The sequence below is a fragment of the Martes martes genome (assembly GCF_963455335.1).
Source record: "Martes martes genome assembly, chromosome: 5".
NCBI classification, from domain to species: domain Eukaryota; kingdom Metazoa; phylum Chordata; class Mammalia; order Carnivora; family Mustelidae; genus Martes; species Martes martes.
The window spans coordinates 159,793,478-159,808,369 of NC_137892.1; the positions used below are offsets into that span (position 1 = coordinate 159,793,478).

General features: G+C 45.1%; 1 protein-coding gene across 2 annotated transcripts in view; it reads right to left on the bottom strand.

The window, feature by feature from the left end:
• Window positions 1–14,892, bottom strand: part of MTRR (5-methyltetrahydrofolate-homocysteine methyltransferase reductase) — a 31,635-nt gene that overhangs the window by 2,005 nt on the left and 14,738 nt on the right. For both annotated transcript variants that reach the window (XM_080804384.1, XM_080804385.1), the window contains exons 7-14: window positions 13,644–13,797; window positions 12,586–12,674; window positions 10,072–10,252; window positions 7,727–7,769; window positions 6,908–7,094; window positions 3,802–3,920; window positions 2,708–2,800; window positions 2,418–2,600 (exon numbers count right to left, since the gene is read on the bottom strand). In XM_080804384.1, the coding sequence (XP_080660510.1) occupies window positions 2,418–2,600; window positions 2,708–2,800; window positions 3,802–3,920; window positions 6,908–7,094; window positions 7,727–7,769; window positions 10,072–10,252; window positions 12,586–12,674; window positions 13,644–13,797 (1,049 nt within the window). The remainder of the gene's footprint in view (window positions 1–2,417; window positions 2,601–2,707; window positions 2,801–3,801; window positions 3,921–6,907; window positions 7,095–7,726; window positions 7,770–10,071; window positions 10,253–12,585; window positions 12,675–13,643; window positions 13,798–14,892) is intronic.

The following is a 14,892-nucleotide window of genomic DNA, read 5'->3' on the forward strand; positions in this document are numbered from 1 at the left end:
CTCTCCCCAGTGACCAACCCAATTCGCAAAGCCGACCCCATCATTCACAGCTGAAAGCCCCTCACAGGCGTCCCTGTTCCGGGAGCAGCCGAGTCTTCAGTTAGTGTCGAAGGACCTCACGGACCTGGCTCCTCGCGTCGCTCTCATCCCAAGGGCACCAGGGTTTTACGCCTACAAGCCTTCATGTACGTACGTGTGCGCACACACGTGCGTGCAATTACCAACAGACACAATCACTGACACCCCAGCTGCGGGCCCGGCTCTCAGTGCTGACAGGTTTCGGCGTATTCGTTCACGGGACTGGGGAGGGGCCCCCGTGTCCCCCTGCGGCCCGCCATGGCGCCTGCTTTCCCGCCGGGGAGCGAGCGGTCGGCCGCGGCGCGGGGCGGGCCTCGCTGCGCCTCGCATCTCGCCACACCCGAGCCGGGCCAGAGCGCTCAGAAGGCACCGGATGCTGCTGAATGAGGAAAACTGGACAAGACACTAATATGTCAGCAAGAGAACTCGTCCTGTCCCTTACGGTGACATTTCCTGACAAAGGGGTCTCCAGAGGCCACGGCGACTTCCTGCATCACGCTTCCCCTCAAGCACGACGACGGAGCGGCCAGCCCCACGGCTGCTCCCCCGGCACCAGCGGCCGCCAGCGGCCAAACCTACCGGCCCCTGTCTTCCTACTTGACTATCAGAGCATAAGGCTCCCCTGCTTGGGAGTGTCCCCTGGACTTAGGGACAAGTTCACTCCTTCCAAGGGGCTGGTCCGCGTTAGGGTGTCATGGGGTCTCACTCCGAGCCCGCACCCCCGACCACTGTCATGAACACTTTCAACTCCGCTGCGCAGACGAAGAAGGGAAGCACCAGGGATCGCAAAGAGCGATTTCTGGGCTAACGTGTTGGGACGTTTGACATATTCCCAAGCTGTCATTTACCCGTTATTCATGTATTTGTACAACTGACTGTGCCTCTATTAGTTAGAAGCACATCTAAAACGCCAGCCTGGGGGCGCCTGGGGGGCTCAGTCGGTTATACGTCTGCCTTCGGCTCAGGTCATGATCCCAGAGTCCTGGTATCGATTCCTGCATCAGGCTCCCTGCTCAGATGGGGGTCTGCTTCTCCCTCTGCCTCTGCCCCTCCCCCCGCTTGTGCTCATGCTCTCTCTCTCAAATAAATAAATAAATCTTTAAAACTCCAGCCTGTTCTTCAACACTGATGAGCAGCTCTATGCTCTACAAAGTGAAGGTCAGACACTTCTTTAAAAGCTCAGTGAAAATGTAAACCAGCACAATGTCCAGAATCTATGCCCTTTATCAACCTAAAGTAGGGTTTCTCAACCGAGAGTCAAAAATCCATGAACAGGTCATAAAGTCAACTTGGGAGGCAAAATCAGTTTTTAAAAAACAATGAAACAGAAATTATCACACTATGTCATGAGAAGTAAACAGAAAAAGTTCTGTTTTATAAAACCTGTTTCTATTATATTTGTATCTATTCTAGGTCATGTACCAGTATTTCTTCTTTGGTATCACAGTTAAAAACAAAACAAGGGGCACCTCGGTGGCTCAGTGGGTTAAGCCTCTGCCTTCAGCTCAGGTCATGACCTCAGGGTCCTGGGACCGAGCTCCACACTGGACTCTCTGCTCAGCAAGGAGCCTGCTTCCCCCTCTCTCTCTGCCTGCTGCTCTGCCTACTTGTGATCTCTCTCTCTGTCACATAAATAAAATCTTGAAAAAATAAAAGAAAGGAAAAAAAACCCCACACCTAACTTGGTGATGTCTCTAAGTTTTTAAATGCCTGGGATGTGTCAGAATTAAAAAGAGCTATTTCTTACTCAAAAGACCTTTTTAATTAACACAGTATTTTTTAAATTTCATTAAAACAAGTTGGTAAGTTTCTAAAACTTTTACTTTTTATGGCAATTTTGAGCTTCTGTAACAGACCTTGCCTCAGAAGGTATATAAAACTTAACATAAAAATGATTCCTGGCTTACTGCCAATTTTGACATTACAAATTATGCCTTAAAAAAAATCTTTAGATCTACATTCTCAGAGTCAAAGCCACGGTTTTCCTTAGCCAGGTCAAATGCACAAATCACGTATTCTCGGATACAACAAATCAATCCCGAGACTTCAATGATTAGCATCTTCACACCAAACAGAACTTCCAGAGGCTAAAACATGCATCCATACGGCACCATCTACTCTGAAATGCAAGAGCTGATTTCACTTCTATTTCCCTGATAACGATAACATCTCGGCTACGAAATGTAAATTAAAGTCATTTCAGAACTTGTATTTCTATTCCAGTACTTAAGAATCAAACCTCTCATCCCTACCATCTAGATTATTAATGGTCCCCGGTTCATTCAGTAAATACCATCAGCTGCTCTCATCTGCCCGGCATCTAAGTGATGGCCACGTACCCACACACGTAAATGCAGCCGCGCTCATGAAGAAGGAGCCTCGCCACCTGCTCGCTGTGAAGCCGGATGTTGTCCTGCACGTACTTCACTGGGGCGTCCTCCTCCCCAACAGGAGCATCTCTTGAGAAGGAGACCTTCAAGTGAGTTAGGACTCCACGCTGGTGGAAACGCCTGAGCTCTTCTCTGAAACACAGCATGTAACGGGATACTGAAAGGTCTGTCACTGACAAACCTGAAATGAGAACTGTAGGCCCGCTGCTGAGTCCTCCAGCAGCAGAATCACACAGTACCTGAATAAATAATCCCTATCTTTGTGTCGGCAGCCAAAAAACAACCACATTGCTCCGAAGTGTCCATCTGGATGTTGTTCTTGGAGTTTCTCTCTATGTGGAAAAGAAAGCAGAGAGACTGGATATAAAGAATATGTGAAACCCATCTATTTGGTCAGAAACGTCACCAACCAATCCAGACAGGATTCACCGTCACTGCGAGTTTAGCCACTGAGGTAACGTCGTCCTGCCCACAGGGCTCCCAAGCGCCCCAGCAGACACCCCGACAAGCACGCGCATCTGTGGGTTACAGACACCTACAAGCTCTGTACGACATCTGTGAGGATAATTCAAAATATCTCAGTGTGAAACCTACACTAATTTCTACATTAAAAATTAATAGAAACTTTGTGAATAAAATTAACTCTCAATCAACATAAGAGAAAGTGGCCCAGGGTTTTAAAAGGTAGAATGATCTGCCGTGAACGGTTTCAGGAATGACACAGCAAGGAGACTTGCTGAGTATGTCTGCCATTATTCTCTGCTTCCTTAAGGGAAAAATCTAAGGATAAAAACAACAAAAAGACCTTGTCCAAAGGATATTACACCACTATCTGTGGACCGGCACACGCAGAATTGTTCATTATCTCACAAACAGGGAGAGAAGCACAGTTTCTTTTATGTCATATAGTTCTATAATAGCAATCAGCCGAAAATTCCTGATGTTTGGGTTTAACGTGAAAACTTCTGGTGTAATTGTATCTCTGTTAGTAGCAAATTTATCTAGTTAAGGAACAGCCCGTACATCATCACAGCATAAAGGTGTGCCTGAAATTTGTCCCCAACTACATACGTTATAAACTATAGTGCAGCTGGGGGAAAAAAAGGGAAGTTCTAATACAAAACCAAACCTCTGGAAGACATCACGCTCACTTTTCCCACGGTGACAAATTATGCTGCGCTATCACACATTCGAGAGTAATTTTTTAAAATAAAAACTTCACAACTGAAGTCTGATATCTAAAAGAAAATCACTAAAGAGACAGAAAGGCTACCATATTTCCACTGAGGATCACAAGGGATACATTTTCTCAGCAGTCAAAGAAAGCACACACCTGTGTTGCAGGAAACCAATGAAGGGCGCTATGCCAGTTCCCGGACCCACCATTATGATGGGGGCAGAGGGGTCATTCGGTAAGTGGAAAAAATTGGTTGTTCGAGGAGAGATGGATATCTGGAATGTTAAACCAATGGTCGTAAGTCTGAAAGAAAACCTAGACAAAAGCACATAACCAAGATGATCTTTGCTAAAGAAAACAGCAGCATTAAATCTTACTGAAACCATGAATACATTTGTCATTACAGAAAAAAACAATGTCTTGCAAATTTTTCTTTTCCATCAAAATCAAAGGTGCTTTAAAAATCACAAGCATATTTCTAAGGGAGAACACTGATACAAATCCTTTTCCTAGGCCCATGAGAAACACACACCTCCTAGTAGGCAACCCACCGTCTGTACTATGGAGAAGTGCGTGACAAACCGCGGTTAGGATTCTCTGTGTTTGCACACAAAGGGGCAACGAAGACCAGCATCCAGATGGAGTGAGCGCTTCAAGGGCAAACTGGCACCTGAAGGAAAACTGAGGGGGTCGCTCCAAAGACACTGAAGAACTGTTATGTTTGTTAATCTAAGTTCAATGTTATGTGTTCGTGCAAAAGCAGAATAAGCAGCACGTACAGATAAAAACAATCTTTTTGCTAAAATTTCAAAACATTTTTCTCTTAAACCACGTGCTAGGGATACGTATGAGGAATCCATCCAAATATATTTCAGTTCCCGTGTCACTTCGCCATATGAGTGAGTTACACCAAGTGACAGGAATCTGTTCTGGGTGTAATGGCGCACATTTTAACCTTTAATGTAAAGAAAACCTTTTGAATTTTGACAGGACGGACAGGAAAGAACGGGCAGAGCGATGGGAGATGAGTGTTGGCATTCTGCAGTGAGACTGTAATTCGTCTCACACGAGTCTCACTTGCCCCACCCACTTACCAGTCTCACGGATGGTACTCAGTATGACACGCACTACAGACAGAGAAAGAACAGAATCCTATCCTCGTGGACTTACATTCTACTGGGAGGAAAAGACAATTATCGAACATTTATCTGTAAAATGACTGGTAGTAAGATCCATGAAGCAAACCAGAGCAGGAGACCCTGGGTCGGACCGGACCGTGCAGTGAGAGCACACGGCCTGCGTTCTAGGGACTGTAAGGAGACCAGGATTGGCCCTCTCTCACTGCAGTCCCCTCAAATGGCTGACAACAGCGAACACTTCTGCCTGGCTCTCCTTACAGGCGACAGGTGGACTACAGCTCTGCAGTCCGGGTACCCCCACTTGCAGCCAAGCCCCAGGGGCATCCCTGACCTGCATCCTCCCATCCTTCTGTCAAAGAGGAGAGAGAAGCAGGCCCCACCAGCAGGGGGTGCAGCGCTCCCGCTCAGAGGGGACGCAGCCCGAGGGCACATCATGGGCGGGGCACCCTATGCCTCCCAAGGACAGGGTATCTGTCAACATCTACCAGCTGGAGGAAAGTGTGGGCGGGTCATGTGAACGTGAACATTCTCCACACTTCCTGTAAACTATGCACGGCAGTAAGCACCATACAACTTAAATTGTATCCTTATTCCCACACCTCCAATGCCTGAATAGTAGGAGTCTATAATGAAGATGTGTTAACATGGAGAAAAGAGAAAAAGGCAGAAGGAAGGAAAGAATGAATGCGTGAGCGGCACCCATGCTGGGTGTTTGGGATAGCTTATGGATATACCTATTTCTTGAACTTTCTGGAGAGCATCCATTTTTACAGGATCATATAATAGGACATAATACTTTTATGTCCATACCATAATATTTCTTTTCAAAAAAGGAACAGTGTCTCAAGTTCTTAATATTTTGTTGATGCACTGTGACCCAGGAGTATGAGGGGGGTGGAGGAAGGGAGGGGGTCTCTCTCTCTCTCTCAGGTGCCTCCATCCCAGGCAGCAGCCTGGGAAAATATCACGGAAAAGGGCAATTTAGAGCAGCAGCTTCCCACGAGCCCTCTCAAGTACATACTGAAGTCTTACTTTCCCCTGAGGGCATGAACTTTTCAACTCCAATAACTTGCAGCAACCAAACCAGTCCTAAGATAATGCTACAAACGACATGTTCATTTTTTCAATACCACAGAAAAAGACGACTTCATGATAAAACCTGAAAGGTTCTGTTTCATTTCAACCATCCTTATGGGCAAGGAGGGACTTTAAATTGTTCCCTATGCTGTGGTCCTGAGTGAGATTTGCCAAGTGCTGTATCAAAACTTGAAGGATGGCACTAAGTCCGCATGTAACGTGTCCACTCACTCACTCAATAATTATCAAGGAATATGCTTCTCCTACGTGTTTCAGAAGTGCTTCCCCCTCATTATGCCTTCACACGAAGAGTGCTAATTTGGATTCTACACCACACTAAGACAAAAAGGGAAGAAACAGGGCAAAATCCTACTACCCCAAACTGAAGGACAAAGTTACTCTTTGGTTGTGAACGGACTGCCAAGTAAGGATTCATGTGGGACACGGTATGGTCTACACAGAAGACGAGGTTGTCTCTCAACACCGCCGTCCAGTCTTTACTTCAGTCTTTACTTGGCTCTTTTCCTGTGCCCAGTCTTCCAAGAGTATTAGCCAAAAAGACTGTTTTTTCTATGAATATGACGAGGAAGGAGAAAAGAGTATTATGGAAAATTCACACTTTATATATTCGAGAAACATGGATTTTAATAGTAAATGAATGGGGCGCCTGGGAGGCTCAGTGGGTTAAGCCTCTGCCCTCGGCTCTGGTCATGATCTCAGGGTCCTGGGATCGAGCCCCACATCGGGCTCTCTGCTCAGCGGGGAGACTGCTTCCCCCCTCTCTGCCTGCCTCTCTGCCTGCTTGTGATCTCTGTCTCCCTCTGTCAAATAAATAAATAAAACCTTTAAAAAATAAAAAATAATAGTAAATGAAAAAAGTAATGTTTTCCTGACTTTCCAACAGAGATTTTAAAATTCAAGTAGGACAAACACTTTCCTTTGAATAAACTTGATGGTAACGGGCAACACAGGGGAGACCACATTGTTCTTCCTAACTAGGCGAACAGCGTAATTCTAGTAACACCCAAACTGTGCACTCCCAGTACCTCTGGAGCCGGGGCTTTCCCGCCTTCAGCACAGGACACTCGCATGTCTGGACGAAGAACTGATGCGACCACCGCGGCCAGCCAGCCTGTGCACACGCCCTTCCGCAGAACCTCCTTTGTGGTGTTAGACAGAAACTCCACAATGTTGAAAATGAAACGAAGCTTCCCTGGGTGCGACAGGTTTGAGCTGCAGAGACACACAGGTCAGTTTTAACCTCTGTTTTAAACTCAGGACTAATGCATACAGGCCAGATGCAGCCTTTTTTACTAAACTGAAGGATTTTTCCTATGGGCTGTCCTCTACCATCTACTTTTCAGGGGAAAGAGCTCTGTTGCTACTTAAAAGCTCCTCCTCTCCTGCCCCCCGTTTTGTGATATTCAGAAAAGTTTCCAACGACCTGTTTGCTTTAAGACTCTGTAAGACTGATACAACTTTTCATCTTCCTGCTGCCCGCCTCTGCTGCCCAGGGGAGATGGTCTGGCGTGGCCGTAAAGGCAGCGGAGATGGTCTGGCGTGGCCGTAAAGGCAGCAGGTAGAGGAGCGGGGCACTCGCAGCCCGACCTGGGGAAACGTGGCTGTGGACCACAATGTGGTTGTGCTGCTGGAGACTCTACATTCTCTGCACGCCCACAGGATGGGAGTCCCAACACCCACCTCCTCCATTCCTTACCATGCCTGCTGTTGTCCACAAATCAGGTACCTTTTCCCTGGGTAATAAGGATTTGGAAGCCAGAGATTCACAACATTTTGGGAGAAAGATGCTCTATGTTTTTGTTTTTGTTTTTTTTAAGATGTTGTATGTTAATAAACATCAGTACCTTGCACATGAATATGGTCTGGGCTGCAGCTTAGGAAGATGTTCTAGGGAAAAAAAAAAACAAAAACCATAAGCAATTAATTCACTGCTACTGAGAATTATATGAAAGGGTTTGTAAAAATTTAAGCCTGAGTTGGATTTTTCTTATTTAGAACACCCAAAATAACATTTTAATTTAAATCATATTTTAGAGCAAGTGTAAATTCACTGTGCCTAAGTAAGCCTCTACTGTTTATTTTTTTCCAATTCCTCACATTAAAAACCAGACATATTGCATTTCTTCACCTGAAATCAGTGTCATTCTAAAGACTGGTTTCTTAAACTGAAGGATAATAAAAACATCCACGAATGGGTTTCAGAATCAAGAAACCCATTAAATTTTCTGTGTGTACATAGTTTTCTGCAGAAGTGTCCAGCCTTTTCATATTTGAAATAAGATCATGATCCCCCAAAAGGTTAAAGATCACTATTTTAAGGATTATGGGAAATGGGAAATACCTAAGCTTAAAATATCTTTCAAACTTCTTAATAAAAAAAGGAAATATTTTTCCTTCTTATATTTCTATAACAACAAAATGAGAGTGTAGTGATAAAACCTTTAAGGTACCCAGGCCCCAGTGCTTTCTGATACATTGGAGCTCTTTTAAAAGCAGGACAAAGGGGCGCCTGGGTGGCTCAGTTGGTTAAGCACCTGCCTTCGGCTCGGGTCATGAACCCACGGTCCTGGGATCGAGCCCCACATCATCGGTCTCCCTGCTCAGCGGGAAGCCTGCTTCGCCCTCTCCCGCTTCCCCTACTTGTGCTCCCTCTCTCACTGTCTCTCTGTCAAATAAAGAAATAAAATCTTTTAATAAAGAAATAAATAAATAAAAGCAGGTCAAAGAATCAATCTTTGAATACTTAACTGCCCACAGACAAACTCTGAAATTTTTTTCTGTTCAAGGTTGTATTTTCAATAGTTACCTGGCAAAGAGTCAGAAAGACCTTTCTAAAATTTAATAAATAAAAGAATAAGCTTAATAGAAAGCTCAACATAATACTAAGCTCTAGATATGTTTACTTAGAGAAGTGGAAAATAAATTTTTTTAAGTCTCAATGCTTTTATCAGTTTTTAATAGAACTACATAATAAATGCTATATACAAGCTTAAAAAAAAAAACAGCAAATCCACACAAAGAACTGAAACACTGTCATGTGCGGGATAGCTTTACGAGAGTTCTAACAACTTCGCCACATCTGTTCTGATTATTCTCCCGACCCCTGCATTCATTCCAAACGGAGAAGGGGAGCAGTGTGTGTTTGAATACAGTCAAGTGGGAAGAGCCACATCATTTAGTAACGTCACCATTTTGAGGAGGAAAAGGAATAATAAAAGGGAGAGGAAGCAGGATCTGACTCTATAAAGGACAGCATCCCGAACTGTACTGGACGTCGGGGGATCCTGGAGCCTAAAAGTGAAAAGCACAATACACATTTTCCTATCACCGAAGATAAATGCAAATTTTGGAGACTTTACTACTTATCCCTACAGGAAAAGAGAGAGGAGAGGAGAAAATGACCAGCGCAGGAAGTACTCAAGGTTTAAGAATCTGGTCCAGTTCTCACAGTCGCTGCCCCTCGTAAATGTCTCGGATCCCTAGCGAGGCCACCACCCAAACCCCCTCTGCTGACCCCAGTGCCTCAGGCAGGATCTTCTCTCTTCTGTGGGCATGAAGACCCCAGGAGCCAATGAGGACAAAAGCCAGGATCACCTTACATTGGACTATTTGGTGACAGGTCTTGCCCCGGCTTCAAGCGTGGAGCACTCTGAACAAGGCCACTTGCCCTGGCGGGGGGGGGGGGGGGGGTGTCCCTGCTGCCCTCACCGAACCCGCAGCTGGACTTGGCCAGATGGCAGCATTTCTGTCTTCCACACAGATGGCACACTGCACTAACCTCTGTCAATTACATCTAATGTTCGTCAGCTTTGAAAAAAAGAAAAAAAAAGTCTTTTTTTCCTTGGGAAACTCATTTTTAGGTAACACTGGGCTAAAAAAAAAAAAAAAAATCTTTCTGAAAACCAGCTAACTGAGTAGACAGGATGTTGCACGCTGACCCCAGGAAAGAGAATTAAGGCCGGCTGTAGGGAGAGCAAGGGCTGGTGACGATCGTGGAAGGAAGAAACAGGAGCCAGGCCCTCTCGGCAGAGGGATTCCTCCCCGCTCGCAGGAGGCCCTGAACACACCCTGATGTTTCCTCAATGAGACGCGTCCCCAGGCGCCAGACAGCCTCTGGAGGGTGGCCCACGAGCAGAGGGCTGTGCCCCAGAAGGCCCGCTGGCACGGGGGCCCGCAGAGTGGCACTCACCGAGCAGGAGACGGAGCGGCGGCCGGCAGGAGGGGAAAGCGAGGAGGAGGTCTAGCAGGCTGGCGCGCTCGTCCCGCACGAAACGGTTGTAATCGGCCGCGCCCTCCCGGCTGCACAGCTCCTGCAGCCTTCGTTTCTCCCGCCCGTCGCTGGTGTGGTCCACGAGGGCTCGCAGCAACGCCTGCGGCCAAGGCAAAGGGAGAAGACTGAAAGTACGTCGCGCGGTCAGGCTGCTAGAATCTGGTTAGGATCGAGCTGGGGATGCGCAGTGACCCAAGAAAAAGTGACAGTGCCCTTCAGAGTTCGATCAAGAAAAGAGAATTTAACTTATTTGCTTTAGTCAGCCTGTTAAGGAAAATCACCTTCCATGTTCTCCTTTTAGCCACCTTTCCTGTTTCCTAAACCAACCTCATCAGTCCCAAGTATGATCTCAAATTGTGTGTCCAATATATCCGAGTAACAATGATCAGCAATCTCGTAACTCGTCGCTTTAACTCAAGACAAAATACTTGTTCTTCTCCCAGCGGATGATCACAAGCTAGACTTCTGCGTTCATCTGACAACTGCTAAGTGCTCTTTATACAACAGGCCGTGGGCATGACAGCTCCTTTGCTGACAAGGGCTCACCGGCCAGGGACAGCGTGCAAGAGGCTAACTACCCCAACAGGGGCACACCCAGGAGGTCAGGGGCTTCTGAAGCCGAAGTTAGCCAGAATGCAAGCGCGGGCTGAGGGCCGCCCACAGGAAGAAAGCGTGAAGAAGAACTAAGCCGATGGCCCCGCTGCAGGAACGCGCAGGAGGCAGGCAAAGGCTCGCTCCCGGGGCCACACGCAGTTCCATGTGGGCCCCAAGCAATGCGGACATGGGACAAAGGCTGAAAAGACCAGCAGGGGCAGAACCTCTAGAAGCCTCCTGTACATGGACTCTTAGTCACCTGAGACTCACTGGAGAAAGAGGAGGAGAATATAAACGAAGAAGGCAAAGCAATAACATCCGGAATCCCAAGCCCCAAAGACAGAGCCAAGTCCAAACTCTTGGACAAAAGACCAAACTTGCTAATAACAACTTTTGGTTTCAACATATTCCAAATACGACACATATAGCTCTGACCACTCAAGGGTTAAGAACAAAGCAATTAAGCACACAATCTACATCAGATGCTAAGTGAAATGCTAACAGGGACTTTTTATTCCATGGCTCAAGCACCTTTGTGTCCTGGACCCCCTCACCGGGGATCACTCCTTGTCAGGGCACAGGTCCCCATGGCCCCACTCAGAAGCCCTGCTGAAACTACCCTGAGACCAGCACATCGCATGCCTTCTTCAAAATGCCGGGCTCAGAGCCAAACACGGAACCACCTTGGGAAACCACGTGGGATGAATGTGCACCCGTGTCTCTGCGCGGACCTCTGGTAAGAGACCTTCTCCGTGCTGGGGTATACGAACTCCCGAGTTCTATTTGGGTAAAGAAGACGTGACAGAACAGCATACATACTAGAAGATCTCGTTTTTTTCTTAGCAAAACAAAATTCAAGCATTAAGCCTGAGGATTTCATTATAAAGGACTTCTGTTTCCCAAGTTACTTAATTTTGTGTCCAGAATTTTTATGAGTGCATGACTTTTATAGTAAGGGAAAACATGCTTACCCACACATGCTTTATGACACGTAGAGCTGAACTAAAATTGCGAAACTGACTGTATTTAATCAAGAAGTTCTCATCACAGTGACTACCACATTTATTCAAATCATATCTAGGTCTGAGCCTCTCTCTAAAGGAGTTTGCTTCCCAAAGACTGCATGCACGAAGCACATTAATAAGATAGAGCAAAAAAAAGGCCTTGTGGAGGGCAGCCTGATAACAGCACTATTTATGGGCACTGGCAATACGAATTTGGCAAAGCACAGCTGGGAGGTCTCCCCATTTATACCCATGTGAGGGACAGGCTCAGATAGGAGCACATTTTAAAAGACAGCTCCCGGAACCCTACTGACACCTAGTGCCTCATTCTCTCCACGTTCATCCAAACATCAATCGAATCTCCCAGAACCTTTCACGTTTCCTGATGAATTCTGACTTAACAGTAAAGAATTACGTACTTTCGCACAAAAGAGATCTCAACATTAAATGGGTGACAAGTTGGGGAAAGCCTGAACTCTCCTAAGCTTCCTGTCATCAGTCACAGAAAGGGTCAGGGTGAAGGGCAGCTGGGTGACACAAGGTCATGTGGGGTCACCTGAATCACTGATTAATGCAGCATATCAAGTGGCTATCCAGTAAAAATAAGAAAAAGCGCTACTTTAAAAACCTTATTTCAACAGAAAACAAAATTTCAATACAAACGCAAGACAAAAATATCTATGACAACTGCAAAAATACAATGTACCTTTAGGATCCATTTTTGAAAACACGGTGCCAAAGCCTTATTTTTGAAGCCTTCTAAGGGCAAATATCAGATTTAATAAACCCTACACAGCGCTAGTACACTTTTAAATAGTTACCCAAAGAAAAGTACCTTTTTAGGAATTGCTCGTATTTCAAGGCACCAAGTCAGAATGAACTGGAGAGAACGTCCGTCAGGTACATGCGGGGGTAAGGCTGCTCCTTTTCAGATAGACAGGAAGAGAGTCCGTGACACAGAAAGTAAAGAACAAAACATCTCTGCTTTCTTAAAAAAACAGTTAACTGTATACATTACAGTGCTAGCAAGGTAAACATGATTTGCGGCCATTTGCGGAGTCAAAAAAATTTTCAAAATGAATGCAGGCGGGGAGAAACACCTTACAAAAAAAAAATAATAAAGGAATCATAAATTCAATAGCATTATTAGCCACATCCTAAATCTACCAGAGATAAATATTTGGTGTGTTTCATAAAGATACCAAATCAAAGTATACCAAATAAGAGGGTAGTTATCCAAAGCCAAGGAACAAAAAGCCAAAAGATGGCATTTGTCCATTAACACTGTGTATTATTCTCAAAAAGGATTTCAAACTGATGGAACTCCAGTTCAAGATTCTAAGCAAATAACTAAAAAAAAAAAAAAAAAAAAAAAAAAAAAAAAAAAAAAAAACCCCACACAAAATCTTCCTTTAATCATGAAAAAATGTTTTACATATTAAATCAGCAATAAATATACTATGAGAAATACACATGATTAAAAAAACTTTAAAAAGGTTTATATAATAAATGTTTATTTTAGGAGTACTCTTGTTTAACTCAGAAACAAAATAATGCTAACTCAAAAAGCAAACTAACAAATGAGCCCAACTAAGCCACCGGCTTCTCCAAGACTACAGCTACATTCTGGATGCAGAGTGTCCAGCATTCTTACTGGACATTTTTACTGTCCAATAGTGTCCAAATAAGCATAAAATCCACCATCCTCTCATTCAGTGTACCTGATGTGAAAGTTAAGAAACCCAAAAACCGGAGAGAGTACTGGGATTCTGCCCACCAACCCGTGGCCAACCTCGGACCACCTGTGCAGCCATCACAAAAGGGCTGGGAAAGGGGTCCTTAGACTTGTCACCATTAGCCCAGTGACATTCTAAGAAGAGATCAGGGGTGTACCTTTCTTTTTTGTGTCTTCTTTAATTTTCAAGTGGACACAGTGTTCTCTTCTGTCCATGAGCTGCAGTCTTTGGAGAAGGTTTTGTACCTCAGAATCACTGTTGGGACAGATCACATTGAAGGCATCTCCAGGCTGATAGGAAAAATCTGTTTTCTAGAAAACAACCAACATGAAAGAGGAAAAAAAAAAGTCCAAGAGTTAAAGAGTTTTAGTTGTGGGGTAACAAAAGCATATCTTTTATTGTATGATCCTTTAAAAATATGAATTAGAAACAAAATGATTCTAACTGCAAAAAACAAGCCCAACTGAGCAAATCTATTTTTTTTTTAAGATTTTATTTACTGGACAGCGACACAGTGAGAGAGGGAACACAAGCAGGGGGAGTGGGAGAAGGAGAAGCAGGCTTCCCACCAAACAGGGAGCCCGATGTGGGGCTCGATCCCAGGACTCTGGGGTCGTGACCCAAACTGAAGGCAGACGCCTAACAACTGAGCCACCCAGGTGCTCCCAAATCTACTTTCATCACAAATTATTATTTTTTTAAATTTTAAGTAATTTCTACACACAGTATGGGCCTCAAACTCATAACCCCAAGATCAAGAGTCACATGCTAGCCAGGCGCCCAAAGAGTTACTTTAAAGAAAAAAATTTCAGTTATCCAGTGCTTTGCTTTAAATCATTTCAGTATTTTTTACAATGTTAGTTAAAACCTTTCTCATTTAAGGTGTCTCAGTAAGTAATGTTTTACCAATGTAAAAACTCCTCTTATGAAAACATCCATGATGAGGGAGAGAAACCATTTAGGGCTGTCCACATTGGTTCTCAATTTCCTTTCTTTAGGGGAAGAAGAGGGGTCGGAGACGACCCTAGTTTTCCTTTCTGAGCACAGGACACTACAGCACCTGGCTGGGCGCTGTGCATGAACGAGGGCTGGACAAGCCACCCTCCACCACACGGCTATTTATGGAGGGCCGCAGAGCGAGGGCAGGGTCCGGAGAAAGCCTCTGACCCACACATGCTCCCAGCCCTGGCCTGTGAAGGGCACAGCCTGACCCCACCTGCTGGCCAACCCTCACCACTTTATGACGAAAAGCACAGAACAGAATAAAAAAACAAATTCTTTGGTGGACAAAGAATATTTAACAATATGGACATTAAAATGTGGAATGTGGAACTACTCAACAGTATGTAAGCAAAACCACCTAGTCTTGATGCCTGTCATTTGTTCCCCATTAGGGGTTCACTGAA